Below are 22,848 nucleotides of genomic sequence, written 5' to 3' on the forward strand. Positions count from 1 at the left end.
TATATGATATAAAAAAGCTTCTCCCTTATAAAAAAAGTACAAAAAAAAGCAAATAATAGTATGTATTTCACAATATATTTTCAACAATAAAGATTTGATTAGGCGTATTACCCGAGTAAAGGCAGCAGTTTAAATAAAGTGATTTTTATAATAATATAACCTATAGACTATAAAAAAGACCATTTATGTCTCATATGAATAAAACATGTAAAACGTTATAAAAATAATTCTATTTAGTTATATATTTTTGTAACAATAATAATACATCTTTTTTTCGGATTTATTAAATATATCGTACATAAAAATCCCTTAATTAATAGTAACCCATTCTTTATATTCAATATTTATGAGATTAAACGTACTTTACGCCGTTTTATTAATGACTCATCGAAGAAAAATAAGGAACCATATGAGCTAAGATTTGAAGAAAATGAAAGTCAACATATTGAGATTATTTCATAAACATAAATATGCAACAATCAAAATTTCTATTATATATCTGCAGAAATCAAATTGATCTAATTGAAAACCTCTGTGCCATGAGTCATGTGACAGGAATCTCCATTTACAGAATTTTGAATGTCAATCCTCAAAAAAGAGACAATCATTACGGCCATTAAAATTCCCATTATTATAGAAAACATTATTAGATGTTTCAAAAAAATGATGTCATTATGTAGCTTTGTGTTACTTTCTTTCAACTGTGATATCTGCAATTTATGATTTTGTTCGTTAGTACAAACGACGTTAACAATATTACTCACATAATATTTCGACTATCCTGACTTACTTTATAGAAAAGTGTGTCTACTGTTCTGCCATTGTCTGATATTCCTGATGATAAGTCATTTGATTTGTGTACTTCAAAGTTTTCAGTTTCACCGTCACAGCACCGTAATCTATATTGCTCTGCTGCCGTTTCAGACTAAAGAGAAATGAATTAACAATTAACTTTTTTCATATTCAATGTCTCGTCAAACTTTATAGCATTATTATTACCTTCCAAAGTGCAACTAATTCTTGAGCAGATGGACTTGCATCTTTCAATGGAAGAGCCATAACTAAAAACCTATCGTTGTGTAGCAGACCGCGTACATTATATCCAGGTTGCAAAACGACTGAAACAGCGCGTTGTTCTTGAGGTAGCAAAACTCCCGAACTTGGTCGTACTCGGAATTTTTCGGGCGATGTTGTTTTTATCTATGAATTATAATAATTACAAATTTACAAAATACATAAATATATATTGCAAAATAATAGTTCGTGTAATACCTTGTAAGACAACGGTTTATCTGCTGTTATATTTTTGAGTGTAATTGTGCCAGCAATCTCATTTCCTGTTTTATTAAATCTAATTGTTTTTGGTTCAATGGACAATACTACAAAATATTGGGAATCATATATTAGTGAAAAATAAGAGTATTATTTTCATTTAACGAATAAAGTGTAATCAATTAATCGTTCTTAAGTAATTTCATTACTTACATTCTTCTTCATTTGTTTGATCTCCGATGATACTTGGAGATTGTTCTGTTATTGGAGAACCTTCTGCAAAATGTACCTAAAATGTAAACAAAACCAAAACGTTAATATTACTTCTAGAATTGAGAATCTCTTAGGAATGTCCCTTTGATGTTGAATAAAATCTTAATCTTTATGCATATATTAGTAATTTTGATTTCTTTTTATAAATAGTCATGTACCTTTTTATTATCAAGTTTACCATTCATCGTAGTATCTGTATTATTTTGTACCTCTGATACAAATTTAAAAGTATAATCATTGTTGCCACCCCAACTTATAAGAATATCATTGGGATCCACGAACTCTTGTACATAGCTTTTATGAACAAATTGTATTTTTGTAATTGCCTTGGGTGGCAACCATGAATTTATAACTTTGTAAGCAGCATTTAATATCCATGGCATTTCATAAATTATAATGAGGTTTAAAAAATTTGGATAGTAATTTTTACAAAGCCCAATCATATACCTAATAAACTCCATATCTAAGTTCAATATACTAGTATCTGTCATATCGAAGAAAAGTGAAATTTGATTGCCATTAGTTTCTCTGAAATGGTAGAAAAGATTAACTACATTGACTTTCATTATGCATGTGTAGACTTAATGTAAATTGTATTACATTACCTTTCCAATCTCTCAAACCAATACACAACAACTTTTTGTAGTTCGTTAAAATCTTTACTTCCTTTCGTGTATAATTTACATCTAATAACAAACATTATTTTACCATCTCTATCTTTACCATGAATGAAACATAAACCAGACTCTAAATAATCTCTTTCGACATTTTCTTCTGTAATCTCTGTGATTAGGTAACATTGATACAATACCGTTAAATATTGTTAAGCGATGCACAAGATTACTAATGTATAAATAAATGCTTACCATTTATGCCAAATTTTGTTCTCCAAACGCAAGTCTCCCACAACATATTAAGTGATTCTTGTACATTACTTTCATTGTGTTCTAAGAATCGTCTTAACCAGTCATTGCTTTCTGTTATTCTAGCAATATCCATAGGATGAAATCCTTCTAAAATTACATTTGATCAACAAATTATTTGAATAGCAAATATTCCCATGCATAATATAATGCTGTGGTATAATGTATTAATTATTATGTCAAAGCAGATAGAATACGAAGTATCTCATAAATATTTGTTTAAATTATTCCAGTTTTTCATTCCGTATGATACAATTAAAGAGACATTGACCTTGGCGCATTACAAAAGCGTTGTAGTTCTACTTAAGTCTCTTTAAGCATTTGACTTTGACGAACATGCAAGTGACAAGAAAATATTAATTTTACTAATCGAAAATAAGTATACACACTAGGATCTGGTGGTCCTTGGTCATTCAATTTTTTAAAAAATTTTTCACGGAGATCTGAGATTAACTCTGTTCGTACTTCCATCTTCACTTAACCAGCTGCTGGAGACGAATGGAGATGAAGCTTTGACCGGTAGTGAACTATATATGTAATACGATAGCCAGACGATAATTGTTTATCCGGACACCAGATCTGCGCGTTGAGAGACGCGCATCCTATTCGGACTTTAGATCGAAGTAATTCAATTCATGTATTCCTCTCTTTATGACTATTTAATGCTTCCATAACTAGATTCACATTGGCAAATATAAGTTATTATGTATTATTTAAATTTGTTTGCACTGCTGCCACGTAATCAATATCGCAAATACGTGACACAATTTATGAATAATTCCTAAACGAACAAATACCTACATACCGATTTACCATTGATGTGACTATTTAAGCTTGATTCCCATGTATACAGTGTAGGCTATAGTGAGAAACATACGGATAGCCGTTAATAAAAATAAATGAAGGTTCTTCGAAAGAGTTAGTGTTGCAATACATTCAATTATTAAATTATACTGCTGCTATTGTAAATTTTTATATATTACATTATTTAGAGACACACTATTTTCATTAACCGAATTAAATTAATATTGTTTACTCCATCTTCATAAGTTCCAGTATATTATTTTTATTTGTTTCATGTTCATAATTTTTATGCTCGCTCTTTAAAGTAGTTTCCTTAAGTTGGAACATTAGGAATCAATAGAAGTTACTGATATAATACTATCTTTGTCGTATTTACAATTTTATAGCATTCTGTTAAACTTATACTACATGAATATATGTTTCGTATTAAAAGATCTGATTTCACAAATGCTGAAGTTACATATAATCATTTTTTATGAAATAAATTTTTTAAAAGAAGTAATATTGAGTTTTACTTTTTAACTAAGTAATATGTTTGTTTATCAGCTATTATTATTATATGAAGGCACTGATCATATTATTGATCATGAATACGTTGTCATCGCACACTCGGCAACACCGGTTGTGCCACGTGAGGGGAAAATCACCATGTCCCATTGTCCCTTCTGCAACACAATACATTTCTAAATATTGTCTAAACAGTACTTTAAGTAATACATATTTCTCTATTCTGTTATAAATGGCATCTTCATTCTTCTTACAGCAGTGTTTTTTCTTATTAAGAAAATGTGTTTTAGACTAACATTAATCAATTATAAACATAAGTTAACGTACTGTATGCTTAAACAATCTATACTGTGTGTGTATATATAATACATAATGAAAAATAGAACGTTTTGTAGTATCAGTATTCAGAAATGGATGGCGTCATCTAACGTCAGAAATGGAAACCATTTCTTTGCAAACTTAAACATCTTGTGTTGAGGGCGCTGCGTATATTACATCATTTACGTTTACCGCTAGATGGTTTCAAATTCCATTTCACAGCTTATTTTCTTCGTAAATAAATTATCAAGCTGATAAACACACCTTGAAATCCGTATCATTATATTTTAAGATTCTGATTCGTGTAATTAATATTTTGCATATTTTATTTCAATAATATATACACAAATGGATTAAAATGCAACAATACATATTTAATTAATAATAATCTGATTGAATCGACAATCCATGTTTAAATAGCACCATCTAACATTTAATTCGCATAACACTAGAAGCGTACCGTAAATGAGAAGGGGTAGCAAAACTTTGGTGACTTTCCCCTCACAAAACATAAATCTATGTCACCAAGTGTAAAAGAGAAAAAAGAAACTACGTGCACATGAATTGAGGAACTCATATGGGGAAGTAGGGAAATTTAACATGTTCAATCCAATGTTCAATCTCTTACGTTTCTCATCGGCCGGCGCCAAAACTTAACATTTAATAGCCAGTCCCATCAGTTAGCCAGTCTCGATTAAGTCGGTGTAACATGTTAAATCGATGTTTAATTATCGCAATAAAATTCTATTCTATCGGCTGATCCGACCTTTTATAAATTGTCATAAAATTAATTGTATTTAAATGCATGGTTTCTATGTCATTGTGAAATTTGTATACCACTATCTTCATATACTCAAGACGTAATATATATCTAGGTAAAAAACAACTTACAGATAATAAGAATAAAAATTTGATGTACTGTATTAATTACATAGAATAGTAGGAAGGGTGTATGCATAAACTAAGTAATCTTTTCCAATATACGTGCACACAAAGGCACACTGTATACAATATATAATATACTTATTATGTGGGCATTAAAATATACAAATAGCTTCATATCGTATGACAATATGTATATGTATATACAATATTTGACATGTCAAATAATTCACAAATAGTTTTGTTTTTCTCTCTCTTTTACACATATATCTTTCTTGTCAACAAATAACAAAGGCGTGAATAATGAAAATTTTAATTTACACAAAACAAAATTCTCGAAATACACGTGATTATTATGCCAATACTCCTTGACTATTATGCACTTTTTTAACAAGATTTTTACAGTCAACCCATGTTAACATAGAACCATATAAAACGATGGATATTCTCTTTCATATCGACATTACTTCCATCTTGGTAGTAATCATAATACTACCTTGATAGAAGAACACATTTTATTAGTTCATTACTGCTTTCAGTATTATTACAATAGATGTTGATACTTGTGTGTGTGTGATGTGTATATATATATATAAAACCCAGTCTGTAACTACTGTTATCATTAAAGATCATATATATGCATATATATATATATATATATCCACACACATATTGTAATATGTATGTATATATCTATAAATACATGTGGGGCTATCCCATTTTTTAATCTATCATAGTCCACTCTTATATTAATAAAGGCATACTAAAATTGAGCAGGAATTTTAAGCATACATATTTTAGAATAATTTATATCAAATTTTGAAACTTTGCTTGCAAATGCTATCCAAAATTAATTAACATATACAATTATTGCTAAAGCAATTATATGCTTGGCAGAGCCTGAGATAGAACTATTGATTATTACGTTAAAGTATGTTATGCAAATATTAATCAAAATTCTTGTAAAAAAAAAAAAACACCCTTTTTACAAATTATTTTGTGCTCCATTGAAGCATGTTTTCAAAGTGCCTTTATCATATTAGTTGCAGACTAGGTGAGTGGATTAAAATAGGGCAGCCATTGTGAGTATATGTATATTCATCTCAATTTGATAAAACTCTTATATGACATTAACTTGTCATACAAGTGACTTCAAATTTCAAGAATAATCTAGTGGTTGAAGGCATCATTTGCATGTAACATTCAGATGCCATTCGAGAATATACCACTGATTAATATTCGATTATTAAATTATCCATTTATGAATATTCACCTTATGTGGTTGCATTATTCTTTTCTGTAATATTACTTCTTTTAAATCATTTTAGGTCCATCTCATCAGACGACATAGTACATTACCTATAGATCTCAATAATTTGAAATTTTGATCGATAATTGGCTACTTATTCAATTTATCCACCTGCATTCTTTATAGGTATCCAAAATATTTACAACTTTGCTCACATGTGTTACAATTCCTCCCTGTTCTTAAAACTCATTTCCCTTCACAGTACAAGAGAAATTCTGCTTGATACTTCTAATTCCATGTGATATTTCCCAATATTGTTACTGATTCTCTGAATTAGAGTGAGACTTGCATTGTCTTCAATAACTGCCTTATATGCAGACATTTAGTTAGTTTCCAGATTAACTTCTTTTTCACCTTCACCATCTCCTTCTTCGCGTGTCATTCCTTCTATCGGACCTGGTGTGTCTTCTACACTGGTTGACAATTGTCCTGGTGGTAATGATGGTGGCACAGATGGTGGACCATTTTGAGCAGCTCCTTGTGGGAATCCCGTTTCTGCTGATATTAAATGTGATGGCATGTGTGGTGAAGCAGTTTGAGATTTTCTACTTTTCTCGCCCTTTCTCCAAAGTGTTATTTCCTAGAAAAGAAATGATCGAATTATAGATGTTTTCTTAAACAATAATAACAAAACATTAGTAATACACAAACACATTTCTGAGCTTACTTGTTGTTTAAAGTATCTACGATCTTCCTCATCCATAAGGACTAAATTAAGGTAGTATCTAACACTGAATTTTTTATTAATGTCACGCATTGTGGGTGCCAGGTCATACCCTGCTAAAAACACTCTTATTGGAATAGATTCACCACGGACAGGTGCTCCATCCATTATTTCATATTTTGCTATAGTTTCATTCTCCGTAAATGTATGTTGACCTGCAAATATGTTTTCTAATTATTACTTTAGTACAATAAGTTGTGAGTACATAAATATACAGAAAACAAAATACTTTCTCTAATATATGTATCAAACATCACAAAAGTATGAAAATTATAACTGTTGTAACTATTTTTAGCAAAAAAACCAAATAGTATTGGTTAAGTATACAGTACCAGAACCAGTAATCTCCCGTTTTATTATGGCAATTTCCATGTGTTTGATTTTTATTCTGACCAAGAGAAAATATATTTTTCCAACAATAACATCTTTTAAATGATATCTGAAAAAAAGTTACAGTTTATGTTTGATTTTTAAGTTAAAATTCACTGTCAAATATAGAACAATATAGTTCCTATAATGAATTAACTTACTTGCTTTTGTTATACTCAAACTCAATATGCAAACAGTCTTCAATTCCAACTTCCATTTTAATAGGATTGTTCATATCTGGGTAGGAACTAAGAGTATGCACAACTAATTCAACTTCTTTAACAATATCACTAAGTCTTCGAACAATTGTCACTTTAAGAAAATATCTTAGCCGCACATTAGATCCTGTATAACTTTCAAAAGGTTTTTCTAAATTTGCAAATTCAAAAGTATACACAGTGTTATGTGTCAATTCTCCTGGCCTAGCTAACTCTTTAACTAGGCTTACAAATTCTTGACGATTTCCTCTATCGTAATACAATTCAATTTGTCCAATAAATTCTACTTTTACACCCTGATGCTCCAATTTACCAGCTTTTCTAAGACTAATATTAATCTGCAAATAATAATAATTTTAAACTGATATATTGATTGAACAATTTTAATCTAATAACTTCAACAAGATAATATTAATTAAAGACTATTACATTATAACTTACATATATATAGTACACCTGTGTTACATAAAACATATATGCGTGCAAGTAGAAATTTTAACATAAAAGATAGAAAGAAACTTTCTAAGGATTGAAATGGAATATCTAATGTACAATAGAACACTGTTAAATAATTTGGACTTGTATTTTACTTCAATTGATCTGAAGTTTTCGATTAGCCATTGTAGGTTACAGGTGACATTCTTTAATTACATTTACTACTTTATATTGATGATGATTTATTTAAGAAGGATTCTTACCTTTCCTGATACAGTTTCTCCATCATAGTATAGCAAGTGGCGCTCTTTTTTGCCATCTTCGGATTTGATATCTGCAGTCTTCCTGGTTTCTGCACCATCTAAAGTAATCTCCATGTCAGCCGATTGACCGAATCCAAAGAAACTCTATAAGGAAAGACAGAAATAAATAAAAGAAAAACACAGCGAGAATCGTCAAATTTCATAATGAATATTTTTAAGTGTCTCATGACGGAAAATCGATTAATCAAAAGTTAACATACCATTTCTCGTAAAAAAGGATGACCTTGTACAAATGATCAAACCTTTCACAGTAATTGTGTTCGCGCTGATAAGACCAACGTGCGAAATTAATGAAAAATTCTCGAAGGCAACATTTTTTTCGCGTAGAAACGAGAAAAGTTGGGTTATTTTTTACTTGCTACCTCCCAATAGTCACAAGTAGCCAATATGGCTGTGCTGTGGCCCCCACCCTTGCCGCGGACTGTCAAACTTGCGGTTGCATGCAAGAACATAGCGGATCAACGTGTAGAAGCGGTGTATCTAGTATTATTTATGTCCATTGTTATACATATTGTTATTCTGACTTTTCTCGGTCTTAATTGGATAACGTAGCGTATTTACGTTCAAATATTTTCATTGAAAACATGTGGCCCGTTTGAATACCAGGTGCGTTCATAATACCGTTCAATGGCGAATATCATTGACGTTTAGAAACCGAACTATCGTAATCTACACGTGATAACGTGTTCAAGTTCCGTTTGTAATTCGTATACTTTATGCTATATTTGAACCGTTATGAACGAACTGTTGGTGAATATTTAAAGAATGTCATATATAACCGTCACAGTTGTTTATTAATGGATATACGTGGTCAGGCTAATTACACGAAAAGTGACAACGGAAAAATCAATTTCATTATTTGATGTTCATTGTACACACACTAGAAATAAATAAAGAAAATTGAAATGAATGTTTATATGTATTATTCAATTACTGTGAGCCTGTGAAGTATAGTGTAAGTACTTGTAGGTTGTATACAAAATATGGCCGATTAAATTTAATTTATTAAAAGGTTTCTAACAACTGTGCTATAAGATACAGTATCTTATTGATTTTTTCATTAATTTTGATTTCAGGCACGGAAACATGGTTATATTAGTAAACATAATTGGTATCTCCTCGTAGGATTAATGTTTAAGTATTTAGTGAAGAAGCATAAATCATGGATTATGATTATATTTCCCTTCAAAGAGAAAGGGATGTTCATAATAAATGTTATGGTAGAAGATTATGGTGTATTAAGGTATGTTTTATTTTCTTAGTTTTATAATATATTCTGATATATTTATTTATTTTAGGACATATGTGGAATTATATGTGCGGTTTTAACATGGCTCTTAATAATTTATGCAGAATTTGTAGTAATGGCAGTTATTCTTATTCCTACGATAAACACTTTATACTCTAGTTTAAATACTGCAATATTCCAGTCGTTAACTTTCTTAGCATTTGCTTCTCACCTAAGGACAATGTTTACAGATCCAGTAAGTAATAGAAATGTCTAAGTTCTTAATGAAAATATTAATAATTAGAGAAAAAATGATATACATGTATAGGGTGCTGTGCCTAAAGGCAATGCTACGAAAGAAATGATAAAACAAATGGGATTTAGGGACGGAGATTTAATTTTTAAATGCCCAAAGTGTTGCTCTATTAAGCCAGATAGAGCGCATCATTGTTCAGTTTGCCAAAGGTAAATTTATAATAGTCTACAAAGTAAAAATAATAAATACTGAAATTATTTATTTATAGATGCATTAGAAAAATGGACCACCATTGTCCATGGGTTAACAATTGTGTCGGGGAGAATAATCAAAAGTATTTTGTACTCTTTACTGTACGTGTTGTTGTTTACATAACCTAAAAGTAGAACATAAATTGATTTTTATAAAATATATTTCAGTTTTATATAGCGGGAATGTCATTGCAATCTTTATTTTTATGTATACAACAATTCACTACATGCGTAAGACAAGAATGGAAGGAATGTTCTACATTTAATCCACCAGCAACAGTTGTGCTCTTACTTTTTTTGGCTTTCGAAGCACTCTTGTTTGCCATTTTTACAGCTGTAATGTTGGGAACCCAATTGCAAGCAATATGGAACGATGAAACTGTATGTAGTTAAAACTACATTGTAGTCAAATTTGAGTATAAACCAATTTTAAATATTGTGTTCATTTTTTGAATTTATATTATAGGGCATCGAGCAACTTAAGAAGGAGGAAGCCAGGTGGGTTCGCAACAGTAAATGGAAATCTATTCAGGCAGTGTTTGGAAGGTTTTCAGTTGCTTGGTTTTCGCCCTTTACTTCACCACCGAAAGTGAAAATAACACTAGATTGTTATTTATATTCCGTGTAATGTGTTAAGATATGTGACTGCATCCCAGGGATATTTAATACATGTAAATATAAATTACATAATTATGACGTATCATAAAGTCATGTACAACTCAATAGAATATTTGTAATTTTATACAGTTATCTAATGTTTTCACTTCATTGCGACCACTTTCGGAAAGTACTTAAAATGGCGAGTAGCATTAAATATATATTTTAAGTACGGAAATTGTAAACTTGTAAGCATACTACAAAGTATGCTTCTTGTAAAGCTTCTTGTATTTAGATGTTTATTGTACTAGTGTAATCGGCATCGTAAAAGTTAGCATATATATGTACGCAATTGTATTATACGTGACAAGGAATATATGGAACATGACATTAATTTTGAAAACGAGGTTTTGCACACTTTAGATCAAATACATGGCACATTGTGATATGTAGCATATTGTATTTGTCTACAATACAGCTTATTCTGTTATAATCAGAAAAAAAATTATATTTCTAAGTCAGCTGCAATTATTTTATCAATTGGTGACGTTTCAACTAGACAATAACGTCAGTTGATTAGTGATTTGTAGCAACTACAGTCTTTACAAGACATCCAGTTTTCTGAAAAGCATATCATAATTTAATTCCATTTTCTTATTTTTCAATTTTGTATTTATATAAAGACAGCTGATTTTTTGTATAAATAAATTGTTGTACAGTTTCTTATATGTATCAGTATTATCTTTGTAGTACACATCGCACACGGAATACGAAATCTCTCCCCATCCGAGCCGTAGTTTAGACCATACGCCGTTCATTTAAATTATTTAACGCTACAATACGGAATTCGCCGCGCATTTCGTATCTAAATTGGAGATTTCGATAAATCTTCCAAACTTTTCTCTATATAAATTTCACTGTTATATATTATATATTTGACAAGTAATATTAAGCACAACAGAGATACTTAAATCAGTCGTAACTGTTACATCGAAACAACTTTTAAGTGACTCCAAATTACGAGAAGAAGGTTTAAAAAGTTTTGGTTCGTGGAAGTGGATACTTTTGCGACGATTTCTAACACGAACCAAGCTCGTAGTTTTGAACATTTAGTTAGCGAAAACTAAAAAAAAAACGATCAGCATTGCTGGCGAAACCCGAGGTCGCTCGATTTCCACTTTCATCGGCTTCCGTTTCTGCAGGCCGCGAAGCTGTTCTGCTCTTGGTCTTCGACGTGGGGGCGCTTACAGTGGCAAGGTCGTTAAACGTGCACAGATAGAGGAAACGTTCTCGGCCGGTGTACTGTGTACGATCGCTCAAGCGGCTTTCACTTTTGCTACGGCTGTTCGGTAAGTTTCGAGCATGAAAACTAGCACATCTGCAATTTTTGACGATAGAAGCAACACTTGAACAAAGTTCAACGTGAACTTAAGACAATTATATTAATTGCACTCCTATCTTTTTTACGATACCGATAATAAATAAGTAGAAGATAAACGAAAGAAAAACTGGTTAATCGATCGAACCGATGATATATATATACAGTTTTGTAAAATTAACGAAAACTAATTTGTTTTTATTTTCATCTTTTCCGATTGCTTCTTCCGTGATATTGCTGATTAAGTGTTCAGTGATACACAAATCATAATATTATTTTACATATTATCCACTTCTCTCTAAGAAAAACGTGTCGTCAAATTTTCTTGTTCACGTGTAAAGTGCATGAAAACAATCGGGTGGAAATTGCAGTGAACGAAGAAACGTAAACTTCTTGCGTTCGTGTAAAATTATGGACAAAAGAAGGCGCAACTCGTAAACCGATGTATATATTTTTTACCGATCGTGTTCTTGCTCGAAAGGGAAGGTAAATTAGAAAACAAAGTGAATATTCAGAAAGCAATGTCATTAAAAATGTTGAGCATTTATTAGAAATTTTTAGCTGTTTATCTCGTAGTTCGTGAAATACTTGCATTAACAAATTAGCAAATTAAACGTACTTTTATCTGAATGATTTACTGCTTTAGTCATGTTTAATAAGGCGTGCACGTGCAATGTCCATTCGAAATAAGATTGGTGTTTTACCTATATGCTGTCTAAACACGAGGTACACTGCGGTGCTAGTGAAATTGATTAATTCCTGACCGTGAATTCTTATAATTGCAAGAAGTTTTTCACGGTTTCACGCTTTGTTTATTTACTTTGCACATACGTCGTTAAAAAATCATTAACCAGCTTGATTTAGTTACATTTAACTGTGCTCTTTGGTATAATGTTTCGATCCTTAAGATTACGGTGATCACCAGAAAATAAACGAAAATAGTAACGTAAGACAAAACAATGAATATTATAAATTTGGAAGGAGGAACGGAAACAAGAAGCAACAATTTCGAACTTTATTTCATATATAATAATTCTATTAGCTTTATTCAATTTCCAACCATCCTATTAGCTTTATTCAATTTCAAACTATCCTATTAGCACGACATCATTGTATTTCCTTCCATTTTGTTTTCTAAACTTACAATGTTCGTTGTATCTAATTCTTAGGTTACTAAACTAAAGCGTTGATAAATTATAATAAAGAACTTGGTTAAGACAGATTGATTCTTTTATTTATTAAATTGCTATTGAAGTTTAACCTTCGTTACAGCCTGATTCATCTATGTATGTATATTAATGGCCCCGCATTTTCTATGGCTTTGTAGCAATATCGCATAATATTTTTATTTATTAGTTTAATTATCTTGCTCAGGTTACACACACAAGCCTTTCTTTGAATTATTTCAGTGATTGGATCAACACAATTCTACGAAGACGAATTGGAGTATGGCTCTAAACGCTTTTACCTTGTTAATGGTAGGTAGTATTTTTTTTTTTTATATATTAGTGCTAATTTATTCTTTCTTACATATTAGTAATTACTTCTCTTTTTTTTCATTTTGATTTAATTACAAAAATTAATTTATTCCGTTTAAAGAAACTTTCTACGTATGAATGTAAATTAATCGTTTCAAAAATGTCGATTAAATTCGAATAAAATTGTCTATATGCGAAAAAAAATTAAATTTACTTCGCTGGGCTTACGATTCTATTGACCGATTGTTTGCCCATCTAACAAATAATTGCTTTCTAAAGCTAATTTTCAAAGAATCGCATACCCGTCTATGCTTATATATACAGAATGTTAAATTTATATATGTAGGTAGTCGGTAGTCCATGAACTATTTGACAAGTTATATATATATCTATACAGAGCCATTATCACAGGCCTACCAACTTATTTAGAAGAACGAACTTGTCAAATAGTTTATGAACTACCGACTATCTACATACCTACATTTAACATTCTGTCGATACTGTACCTACCTACAAAGTTTCGTTCAATTTTGTACGTATCACTTTATGCGCCATCTGTGTCCCACAGTTGCCGAATAGTAGCGTATTAACGGGCTATCTTTAATTGTAGCGCACGATGTTTTTGATCAATCTGATGGTGTACGTGCTGGCTTATGATCCAAATGACAAATCGTTGAAGGACATTCTCCTGCCGGAGGGCCAATTCGAGGCGTTTTATTTGAAAGGACCGCAGGAGGAAGAACAGAACGCGGTGAGGCCGGCGCATCTTCACGGATCGTTCCATCAGTACAAAAATCCCGCTCTGGTCGGCGCGCCGAACAGCGCCGCCTATGGTTTCCGCTTCGATGGAAAGCGCCGTTTCAACTACGATTAAATTGTACGCCGAGACCTGTTTCATGCAATCGACTGTAATATCTTAAGTGTATACTTAGAAAATTGCGATGTTTCGTGTCACGATGTTGTTAGCGTTTAATACATGCAATGTATTATGCATCGGTAAGATATTTTATGTTTAACAACAACGGGCCGAATTTCTCGATTAATTATTTCATTTCTCTTTTGGGTGGTATTGTTTCGTTAATGTAGAAAGAAAAAAAAGGGGGAAAAAAAACAATTTCAAGGAAAGATGTACAAGTCGGTCCAAAGGTTGTAGAGCGGTGAAAAATCGAGCGGACAAAAACGACACACGACAAGTCCCGATCGTTCGTATCGATGCGTTTATCGAATTAAACTATACTAGAACCATTAAGGCGTCACATTTTACGACTATTTACAATTTATTACTTTTTATAAGAATTAACGAAATACTGGGGATGAAAGGAGTACGAAAGATGTATTCAGTATAGTAACTTTTGTAAAATTCAGGTGCTTTAAAATTGTTAATAGAATCGCTTTGAATATTTAAACAACGATCTTCGCTCAGTAGCGTTGATTTAATAATTATCTCGAGCAGTAGCTATTTATCACCCAATATCCGTTGCTTTTGTGTCCATTGTGCGCATCAACGTAACAAAATGTATGAATCTATTTTGTAAAGAAATTCGTCGGTACATTAAGTGGCGCATGAGTCAATTAGCAATAAACAACCGAACGTGTAAGATACTTCTTAATTCTTCTATATTTCAAAATTATAATTACCAATTCTTTTCGACGATACCGTTTAGTTTTTTTCGACTTTCGTCTTAATTTTTACTTGTAGAACGTATTCGCGGTTATCCAATATCCTTTACCTTTCATGGGAGTCCCTCCACTTACTATAGTTGTCGATTTTTCTGGCCGACACTTTTTTCGACGCACTTTCGTCTTAAACCCTATTTGCAAGAGACGATTGCGGTTATTCAATTTCCGTAACTTTCCACGAGAGTCCCTTCACTCATGATTGTCGATGTTTTTCAACGACGAGTTGTAAGAACTTCTTTAAACGCGGTGACTCTGGTTTTCGTTCGCCTTTCTTTTACAGTGTTGCAGTCTGCCCTGATGTATCTTTAATGAAAATTCTCGACAGTCTATTTGTTGCCTGTTTTTTACTTCATTTCTGAGTTCACCTGCTGCGATGTCGTGAAGTTTCTTGAGCAAGACGGGTCCGGCGTCGCTTTCGATTCATGTCAATTAGTCGATGTACGAACAGGTCTGACGAGAACGCGTACGCGTACAGTACTTGGAAGTTCGGCGTTTTACCTTCACCGGTTCTAGATAAACACCAATGATATCTAATGCACGATAATTGGTTAAATAGAAATGCCGATCTCGCGTGCGATTCTCTATATTTGGCCGCGCCGGAGGCGTGCAGATTCTGCCAATTAAAGCGGCTGTGCTCCAGGGAAATTCACTTTCGTTGAGACGACGGCCTTCAGTGGTGGAAACCAATAAAAATATTCATGATGCTACGTATATACACCTGGCTAATATATATATGAAAAAACGAAATAACCGATCGTCAGTTACTTACCTATTCTCACGGTTCTATCGGCGTCAACGTTACGTCCATCGAACGATCGATCGCAATAGTACACTTCGCAACAGTGACGTATGTAAATAGTGTGTTTTTCCACTCGTTTAAAAAAAAAAAAAAAAACGAAATTATACAGAAATTATCTCCGTCCGTGACCGTATCGATCAGTGAATTGATATATTATTGTACCGAACTAACAGGAGTGTAATAGAATTAATTTTTGTTCATTTAAATTTCACGAATATAGTTACGTTCGTCAGTGATCTATTTAATTGTACGCAACACGAATAACGTATCTGAGTGATTATTTTGACCAGTGAATTAACAATTTGATAGTTTAAAGAGTTGGACCAATTCGTATTAATTTCGTTTGAGATTGATCCCTATCTATCCGATTAAAACGATCAACGATTAACTTGTGATATAAAATTAAAAATGTAACCGTCTCGAGTGTTGGAAACGACTTGTTTCCTTAAACATTCCGTACTACGTTCTAAATGGACTTCTTATAAAGTCCACTGAAACCTGTTCTCTATATATCTCGATACCAAACACGAGATACGGTTCTACGATACTCGCCATTTAGTAGCATTAATTGTATTTCACGATCTTTGAATATAACTTATTTCGTTAATGAAAATTCTTAACTTTATTGAGTAATTATTGGTCGTTCTAATTGCGATCAATTATAATTAACGTCCGATAAATTTTAATCCTACTGTGCGCAATAGTTTAAATTGATACTATATTATGGAGCATCGATATAATACGTTGATTGATGAGAAATTGGCCAAAGGTAAAGCTCAGAGATAAACGCACTGTAGAATTGAATCTCACGTAACTTACCTCGGAGAGGAGGATCACGACTTAAACGTTGTTACTCAACGATGTTACCCTCTCGTTACGAACTCCCACGGTGCTCTTATTTTCGTCTTCTCTTTTTCTAAAAGTATCGATCGTTTACGGTCGATCACTTTTATCTTACTCGCGATCGAAATCAACACCAATCGCGAGTGGTCGATCCAAAACAAGGTTTCAATCTCCCCGGTCTGAACGCGGATAGGTCTCCCCTAGGATTCGCGCGGCGATGCGATTTCAAAGGAAGTTGCAACGCGATGCACCGATTGCTCGTTGCGCGCGTGGATCGGACAAGTTTTTTTTTTTTCCCCCCTATTAGAGAAAACCGACAGCGCCGGTACCGTGAACGCTCCGCGTATGTGTATATGCGCAAAACAATGTTGTCAAATCCAGTTTAACAGTGGCCGTGGCAGTCGCTCCGTGGAAGCTTTAAAAGACGTTGCCGATGAACAACCGTCACCATAGTCGAATCGGTGAAGTGATCTAGTGGGATCCAGTGAGATCAGCAATCATGAGGGTCGCGCATGTGGCCACGGTGAGACGAAACAGTATTTCGTTTGCGAGATGTTCGCCACTTTGTGAACAGTGCGACAATAATACCAGAGTTCGACGAATCACATTTTCGAAAAATCTGGGTAACTCGAAGTTCCTTTCGCGTTCGAGTGTGTTTTCGTTGCAACGATACGTTCAACGCGGCACCTATTTTGCACAGAGACGATATCGCGCGTTGTAACTTTTATTTACACGTGCAATTTATTATTGTCGCACAATTTATTATCGCGGTTCTATAAATCCGTGGTTTTTCTTACCGCGATAAATAAAATTTGGCGTAACGTGGCGAAGTAAATCTACCGGTAGCGTATGTTCCATCGTACGTCGCGTTAGGCGCTTATCAAATTATCTTTGAATTTAGAAAGTTATTAAAATATTATGCATGAAGTTTTCTGTAAAGCGTAACTACTAACGAAGAAACGCACTGATAATCGTCGCTCCCGTTCCATCTAGAATTTGCGAAACGAAAACGAGCGATTCTCATATCGTTTGTATGGTTACAGGTCTGTGCTGCATTAATATCGGTATTCCGTCGTGCAGATACCGTGCAATCCGAAAGGTACGTTTTCTGAAGTATACGCTAGTGTATTCGAGACATTTAAATATCCTTACCGGTACCATTGTCTAAGTAGATTATGTGAGAGATTTCAGAGCTTATGGACAAACAGCGAACCGCTGTATCGCAAAGTTTAAATTATCTCGTTTCGATCATCCTCGAACGAGACCGATTATTGTTCCTGTGTTTAAATTTCTTGAAGCGTTTATCCATCGGTGAAATAGGTACCGCCAAATTCCACTAGATGGCGATCAACGTAAACGTTCCCCGCGGTCTTTAATAAGCGATCATTCCTGCATACGGAAATCGATTGAAACTCTTAATCGAGTCGAAAGATCTTGTCTCAAAGCGACTCCTTTTGCGTCTAATATTTTTTTCTCTTCGAAAAGAAAAGGCACAACCGCACCCCGCTAATTCCACGTTATTCTTTCAGACGGCCACAATTGAAGGACCATTCGCCGCAGCCAAAGATCCAAGATCTTCCTATAAGCGAGATAACGTTCACCACTCTACAACCGGAAGTAACTTCGTTGGACCAGGCAACGCACTCGAGCGGCCATCGCGTCACCAAGAAGAGGCTGTCGAAGGTTCGTCCAAATCGTTCAAAGTCGTCGCGAATACGCAGCCCGAATCGCGGCAAGGGCAATCGTCGTCGAAGGCAGCTTCAGAAAATGGCCGGCAACGTGGCCCACGTGGGACGATCGTATCAGCTCGACGATAATCACATCGACCATCGGATCGAGAGCATACAGGGACCGTTGGATGCGTTCGATGACGGAGCCATTCGCATCGAGCCCGTCTACCGCGTGACCAAAAACAAAGGGATCGTCGACTCCCTGATCGGTATACTGCAACGACTGGTCGAGCCACCAAAGTCACCTGGTCCTCTCGTCGGCCCGTTTCACTTCCCTGGAATTGGCGACAAGGTTTACATCAGACTCCTGGAGTCGGTTCAACCGGACAACCTCTTGATACGATTGATATCGCACTTGCCCCCCGAGGAAATCGAATTGCTCGAAAATAATGCCCATTCCCCCGGCGATACTGGTCATTCCAGGATCCCCACCATCGCCCACGATCTCTCGAGTCGTTTAAAAATTCCCACCGTTGGCCACGATCTCTCGAGCCATCCCGAAATTTCCAGTGTCGGTCACGATCCGTCGACTCATCCCGAACTCCTCTCGCTTGGCCACGAATCGCTACCACTCTCCGCCGATACATTCGGAAATCTTCAGAACCAACACGACAGCGTTCCGGACACCTTGTTGTCCTCCACCAACAACGCGATCCAAATCTCGAAAAGCCCGAGTGCCTCGAATCCAGCGACAACCACGCGCAATAGGCCGAAACTGCCCTACATTTTGGGCACGTATTCGGTGAACTTGAAACACGGTGAGCCCGCCACGGTTAAAAGGGTCGCTCGTCACCGCAACAGATATCAACCACCTTACCTCGACTCCGGTTCTCACTCGAAATCCACGGAACGAAAGAACATCAGTCGTGACGGTCAGTTGTTATCAGCGGACAGCTTACAAGACACCTACGAAATTCCGTATCAGGTACAATCGGCGTCGAACAAGTTCACCAAGCCGAGTCCGTTGATAATCAACGTTCAAGCGCCCTCGAACGCTACGAACGTTTCGAGTGAAGCGCAGGAGCCGATTCTCCCGTTGAAGAATTCCATTACGAATCTGTTGCGAAACAAACACGGTGAATCGTTCGTGGACGGTCCGCGGTACAGCCTCGATTTCACGAGCAAGAAGATGAGCTATCTGAACCTGGACGGCAGTGTCATCACACCTGGCGAGGATCAGGACAACGACGAAGGGTTCAGGCCCATGGTAACCATTCCCCCGTTACCGAAAGTGGCCAGATCCATCGTTGGACTTAAGACGACTCACTCGAAAGCAAACGGAACCGATGAACCATCGGCGAAGAAAGAAACGAGCGATCGCGTAGCCGCGAAACAGCAAACGGTCGAGTGTCTCGAATGTCCGCGCGAGAAAAATGGAAAGAAGAACAACAAGCCACACGAGTCGAGTATAAATAATTCAACGCGAACCGCGGCTCAGGCTACCGTGAAACCTGCGTCAGCCAACTTGCCGGTAAAGTCGAGACAGCCATTGCACCTGCGTGGCACCGCCAATCGAAGAGAAATTCGTCCGAACTGAGAAACGTCTGAATTTGTGGCGGTGTTTCCGTTTAATTACGTTTCTTTTTATTTGTTAATCGTCTACGAAGCTTAACCGACTACGAGTCCACCTCGACATCGATTTTTTCGTGTAACAAATCATACGGAGTAGTGTAATTTATTTTAGTATATCGTTTATGCCAATTTGTGCGCGTTTTTGCGAGCGTATGGAAAACAGAGGATCCAAAGGGCCATAGTTTTATCATTTTTATTTTTCGAATTAATTTCGTTCCCCCTCTTATACGCGAACAACAAAGATTCGTAATGTAAACGGTAAAATAATGTTTGTCAATTCGTGGACTGACTGTCGCGATTATTTATTATCAGACGATCGTGAAGAGATGTTCGTTCGTGTTTATTCGAGTCAAGTATTATTTAAGCAAGAATGACTTTAATTCAAATTGTTTGTACGTTGCGCAAAGTAATTTGTATCGTATATCCGAGTGATCGCGGAGAATGAACTAATTGTCAACGACGAAAGAAATATTGTGTGTTTAATATATCGATATTTTTAACAAATATTTAATTTATACACAACAGATGAAACTTTGATCCTCCGAGTATTTTAACAGTAGGCTTAGTTGTCGTTTTCCGAGTTGTAAATGAGAAACTCTCGTTTCTTTCGGTAGGTATTTCTTTCTAATTGTATCAAACGTATACATATTTCACGCTTAGACTATCTACGTTTATAGTTTCATTTAATTTGAATCTAATTATTTATATCACTTATTAATAGTTGAATTTGTTGTTTACGTGCATGCATGTATTCTTTAATTTTCTTTATTATAATTTGTTGCAAAAGACGTTATCGCGCTACGGATCCACGCAAACAAGCGTAGCGCTTAGTATTCTCACCACGCATTGAAATCACTCGAGCGGCGTTCGTATTACTATTACGCTTTACGATATTATTATACAAAAACCAGCCTTATCGATGATCTAAGCTGTTCTCTGTATAAGATATGCCTTGTACGTTTGCGAATATCGAAATTTTAGACATTTTATGTAAAAAATTAGCGGAGATAAATTACTTTAACCCGACGCTCTTAAAATTTCTCTGCTGTAGCTACTCGAATGGCGCCGAGCTCGCATCAACAAGATGTAAATCGTTAAGTGTTAAGAAGAATTCTTATTCTCTGTATTCGAATGTTCGAGATAATTATTTAAAAGAGAATTTCAAGGATTGTGAACACGGAGTCGACTACATTTTCTCCATTTTCCTTCTCCGAGCAAGTGTGCTTTCGAGGAAGACGCGATCCCACCTCCGATTAACTTTATTTGGAAGCAAGCACCAAGTGGGAGAGAAACTTTAACGAGCAGAAGTCACGTACTTCGTTGAACGCGAGACGACACGCTTTCGAAGCCGCGATTGTTCCCACAAATACGGTCCTCATGGTGTCCATAAAATTAACAACTTCTCGTGGTCCCGATCGCCGGTACGATCGTGCTTTTCGCGATTTTTCCTCCCCCCTACGTTGCTCTCCTCTCGACTGTACAAGAGTCAGTTACGCCATAGGTAAAAGTAAACGATCGTGTTTTCTTCATCCGCTTTCCATTTCACCGACAATTTTCACTACTAATTGGTCGACGAACGGCGGACAATTAAGCGGTTAGCGTGGAATACGCGTCAAAGTCAATGAAAACGCGTTCGATGACTTTCTTTACGACGTTTGATCTTCGTCGAAAGTCCGCGACCTGTTCGATAGAAGCATTCGCGGATAATAATAGAGTGTCGACCCGTTTTTGCCTAATTCGGACACGATTGAGTAAATCTTGTTCCTTGGAACCACTTTCTTCGTTCGCGTTGATGTTTCTTGTTCTTATATCTTGATCAAAACGTCGCTCCTGTTTAGAATCGGAATGATATAACAAATGCAAGCTACCACCTAAGCTTTGTTCGATATCATAGGGGTGACGGAATTGTAAATTTACAAGATTAATTTGAGGAATTTACGCGATTATTATTGACGTTTCTATAACAAGAAATTTATTAAATACTTCTTCCAAGGAATCGGTACTTTCTAAATTGTTTTATAGTTTCTGCGTGATTTATTATCATTGCGAACGAACGGTACTACGACGAAAGCAATTAGAAATTTTCATTTCTACAATTGAACATTAATTACACGGCGATTGAGTTTCGTGCGAAACGTAGATACAGAAAGGTTATAATCTCAACTTAAGAAACAACTCTTTTATAAAATGATTTGATTGAAGAAAATGGATTCGAGTGGTAAAGCATACGGTGGAAACGGAATTCATAGACGTTAATTATAAATTTAACGTAACGGGGTTAATTGAAGATTGAACTCGTCAAGGTTAATTAAAAGTCGTATGCAATAGGAAAAATTGAAAGTTAAATTGAAAATTGCCGATGTCAATATAAATCGAAAATTCGCGATGTTCGAATCTCAAAGGTGATTCGGAAGCACCTTGCCTCGAAGTTGTTTTCCAACAACGCGTTACGGTTGTTTGAAATTGTGTACGATAAATTACGCCAAGCAAGAAGAGAACAACCAAGGCTCGACCGTGAAGTGTCGACGTCTCACCCTCAAAGGCGCCACCATCCTCGTTCGTTGGAGCGTTTACAGGTTATACTTCTTTCATCGAATTTTTTTTATACACTCCGTACGTTCCCCGTGTTGCTTTCTATTCCTTCGACGATCTCTCCTTTGATTGCGCGCGTACGTGCTA

General features: G+C 35.0%; 5 protein-coding genes across 10 annotated transcripts; 3 read left to right on the forward strand and 2 right to left on the reverse strand.

Moving 5' to 3' along the window:
- Nucleotides 1–211: 211 nt before the first annotated feature.
- Nucleotides 212–3,215, reverse strand: LOC143148005 (motile sperm domain-containing protein 2-like). Of its 2 annotated transcripts, none has more exons than XM_076313832.1 (9): nt 2,858–3,215; nt 2,412–2,558; nt 2,151–2,328; nt 1,704–2,073; nt 1,486–1,561; nt 1,273–1,379; nt 1,000–1,200; nt 791–925; nt 212–710 (listed from the first exon to the last, which is right to left on the reverse strand). In XM_076313832.1, the coding sequence occupies exons 1-9, from the start codon at nt 2,937–2,939 to the stop codon at nt 519–521; spliced, it is 1,488 nt and encodes a 495-aa protein (XP_076169947.1). In that variant the 5' UTR covers nt 2,940–3,215; the 3' UTR covers nt 212–518. The 2 variants fall into 2 exon arrangements, with proteins under 2 accessions (XP_076169947.1, XP_076169948.1); XM_076313833.1 differs by having other exon boundaries at nt 2,412–2,555; nt 2,858–3,137.
- Nucleotides 3,216–5,276: 2,061 nt separating this feature from the next.
- On the reverse strand, nt 5,277–8,903 carry Vps26 (vacuolar protein sorting 26). The gene is made up of 6 exons (XM_076313834.1): nt 8,558–8,903; nt 8,298–8,441; nt 7,543–7,937; nt 7,345–7,451; nt 6,956–7,167; nt 5,277–6,868 (listed from the first exon to the last, which is right to left on the reverse strand). The coding sequence occupies exons 1-6, from the start codon at nt 8,558–8,560 to the stop codon at nt 6,611–6,613; spliced, it is 1,119 nt and encodes a 372-aa protein (XP_076169949.1). The 5' UTR covers nt 8,561–8,903; the 3' UTR covers nt 5,277–6,610.
- Nucleotides 8,792–12,032, forward strand: LOC143148007 (palmitoyltransferase ZDHHC3). 4 transcript variants are annotated; one of them, XM_076313837.1, is made up of 8 exons: nt 8,803–9,312; nt 9,434–9,600; nt 9,656–9,841; nt 9,914–10,050; nt 10,110–10,194; nt 10,261–10,473; nt 10,559–10,763; nt 11,892–12,032. In XM_076313837.1, exons 2-7 carry the CDS (start codon nt 9,520–9,522, stop codon nt 10,718–10,720), a joined length of 864 nt encoding a protein of 287 aa, XP_076169952.1. In that variant the 5' UTR covers nt 8,803–9,312; nt 9,434–9,519; the 3' UTR covers nt 10,721–10,763; nt 11,892–12,032. The 4 variants fall into 4 exon arrangements, with proteins under 4 accessions (XP_076169951.1, XP_076169952.1, XP_076169954.1 ...); XM_076313839.1 differs by lacking the exon at nt 11,892–12,032 and adding an exon at nt 10,840–11,417; XM_076313836.1 differs by lacking the exon at nt 11,892–12,032 and having other exon boundaries at nt 8,792–8,963; nt 10,559–11,417.
- LOC143148008 (uncharacterized) lies at nt 11,950–15,186 on the forward strand. 2 transcript variants are annotated; one of them, XM_076313840.1, is made up of 3 exons: nt 11,950–12,038; nt 13,477–13,545; nt 14,156–15,186. In XM_076313840.1, exons 2-3 carry the CDS (start codon nt 13,516–13,518, stop codon nt 14,417–14,419), a joined length of 294 nt encoding a protein of 97 aa, XP_076169955.1. In that variant the 5' UTR covers nt 11,950–12,038; nt 13,477–13,515; the 3' UTR covers nt 14,420–15,186. The 2 variants fall into 2 exon arrangements, with proteins under 2 accessions (XP_076169955.1, XP_076169956.1); XM_076313841.1 differs by lacking the exon at nt 11,950–12,038 and adding an exon at nt 13,238–13,353.
- A 2,027-nt stretch (nt 15,187–17,213) lies between these two features.
- Nucleotides 17,214–21,329, forward strand: LOC143148155 (uncharacterized). The gene is made up of 3 exons (XM_076314139.1): nt 17,214–17,390; nt 17,911–17,966; nt 18,397–21,329. The coding sequence occupies exons 1-3, from the start codon at nt 17,367–17,369 to the stop codon at nt 20,132–20,134; spliced, it is 1,818 nt and encodes a 605-aa protein (XP_076170254.1). The 5' UTR covers nt 17,214–17,366; the 3' UTR covers nt 20,135–21,329.
- Nucleotides 21,330–22,848: the final 1,519 nt, after the last annotated feature.

This window comes from Ptiloglossa arizonensis, chromosome 6 (assembly GCF_051014685.1).
Source record: "Ptiloglossa arizonensis isolate GNS036 chromosome 6, iyPtiAriz1_principal, whole genome shotgun sequence".
NCBI lineage: Eukaryota > Metazoa > Arthropoda > Insecta > Hymenoptera > Colletidae > Ptiloglossa > Ptiloglossa arizonensis.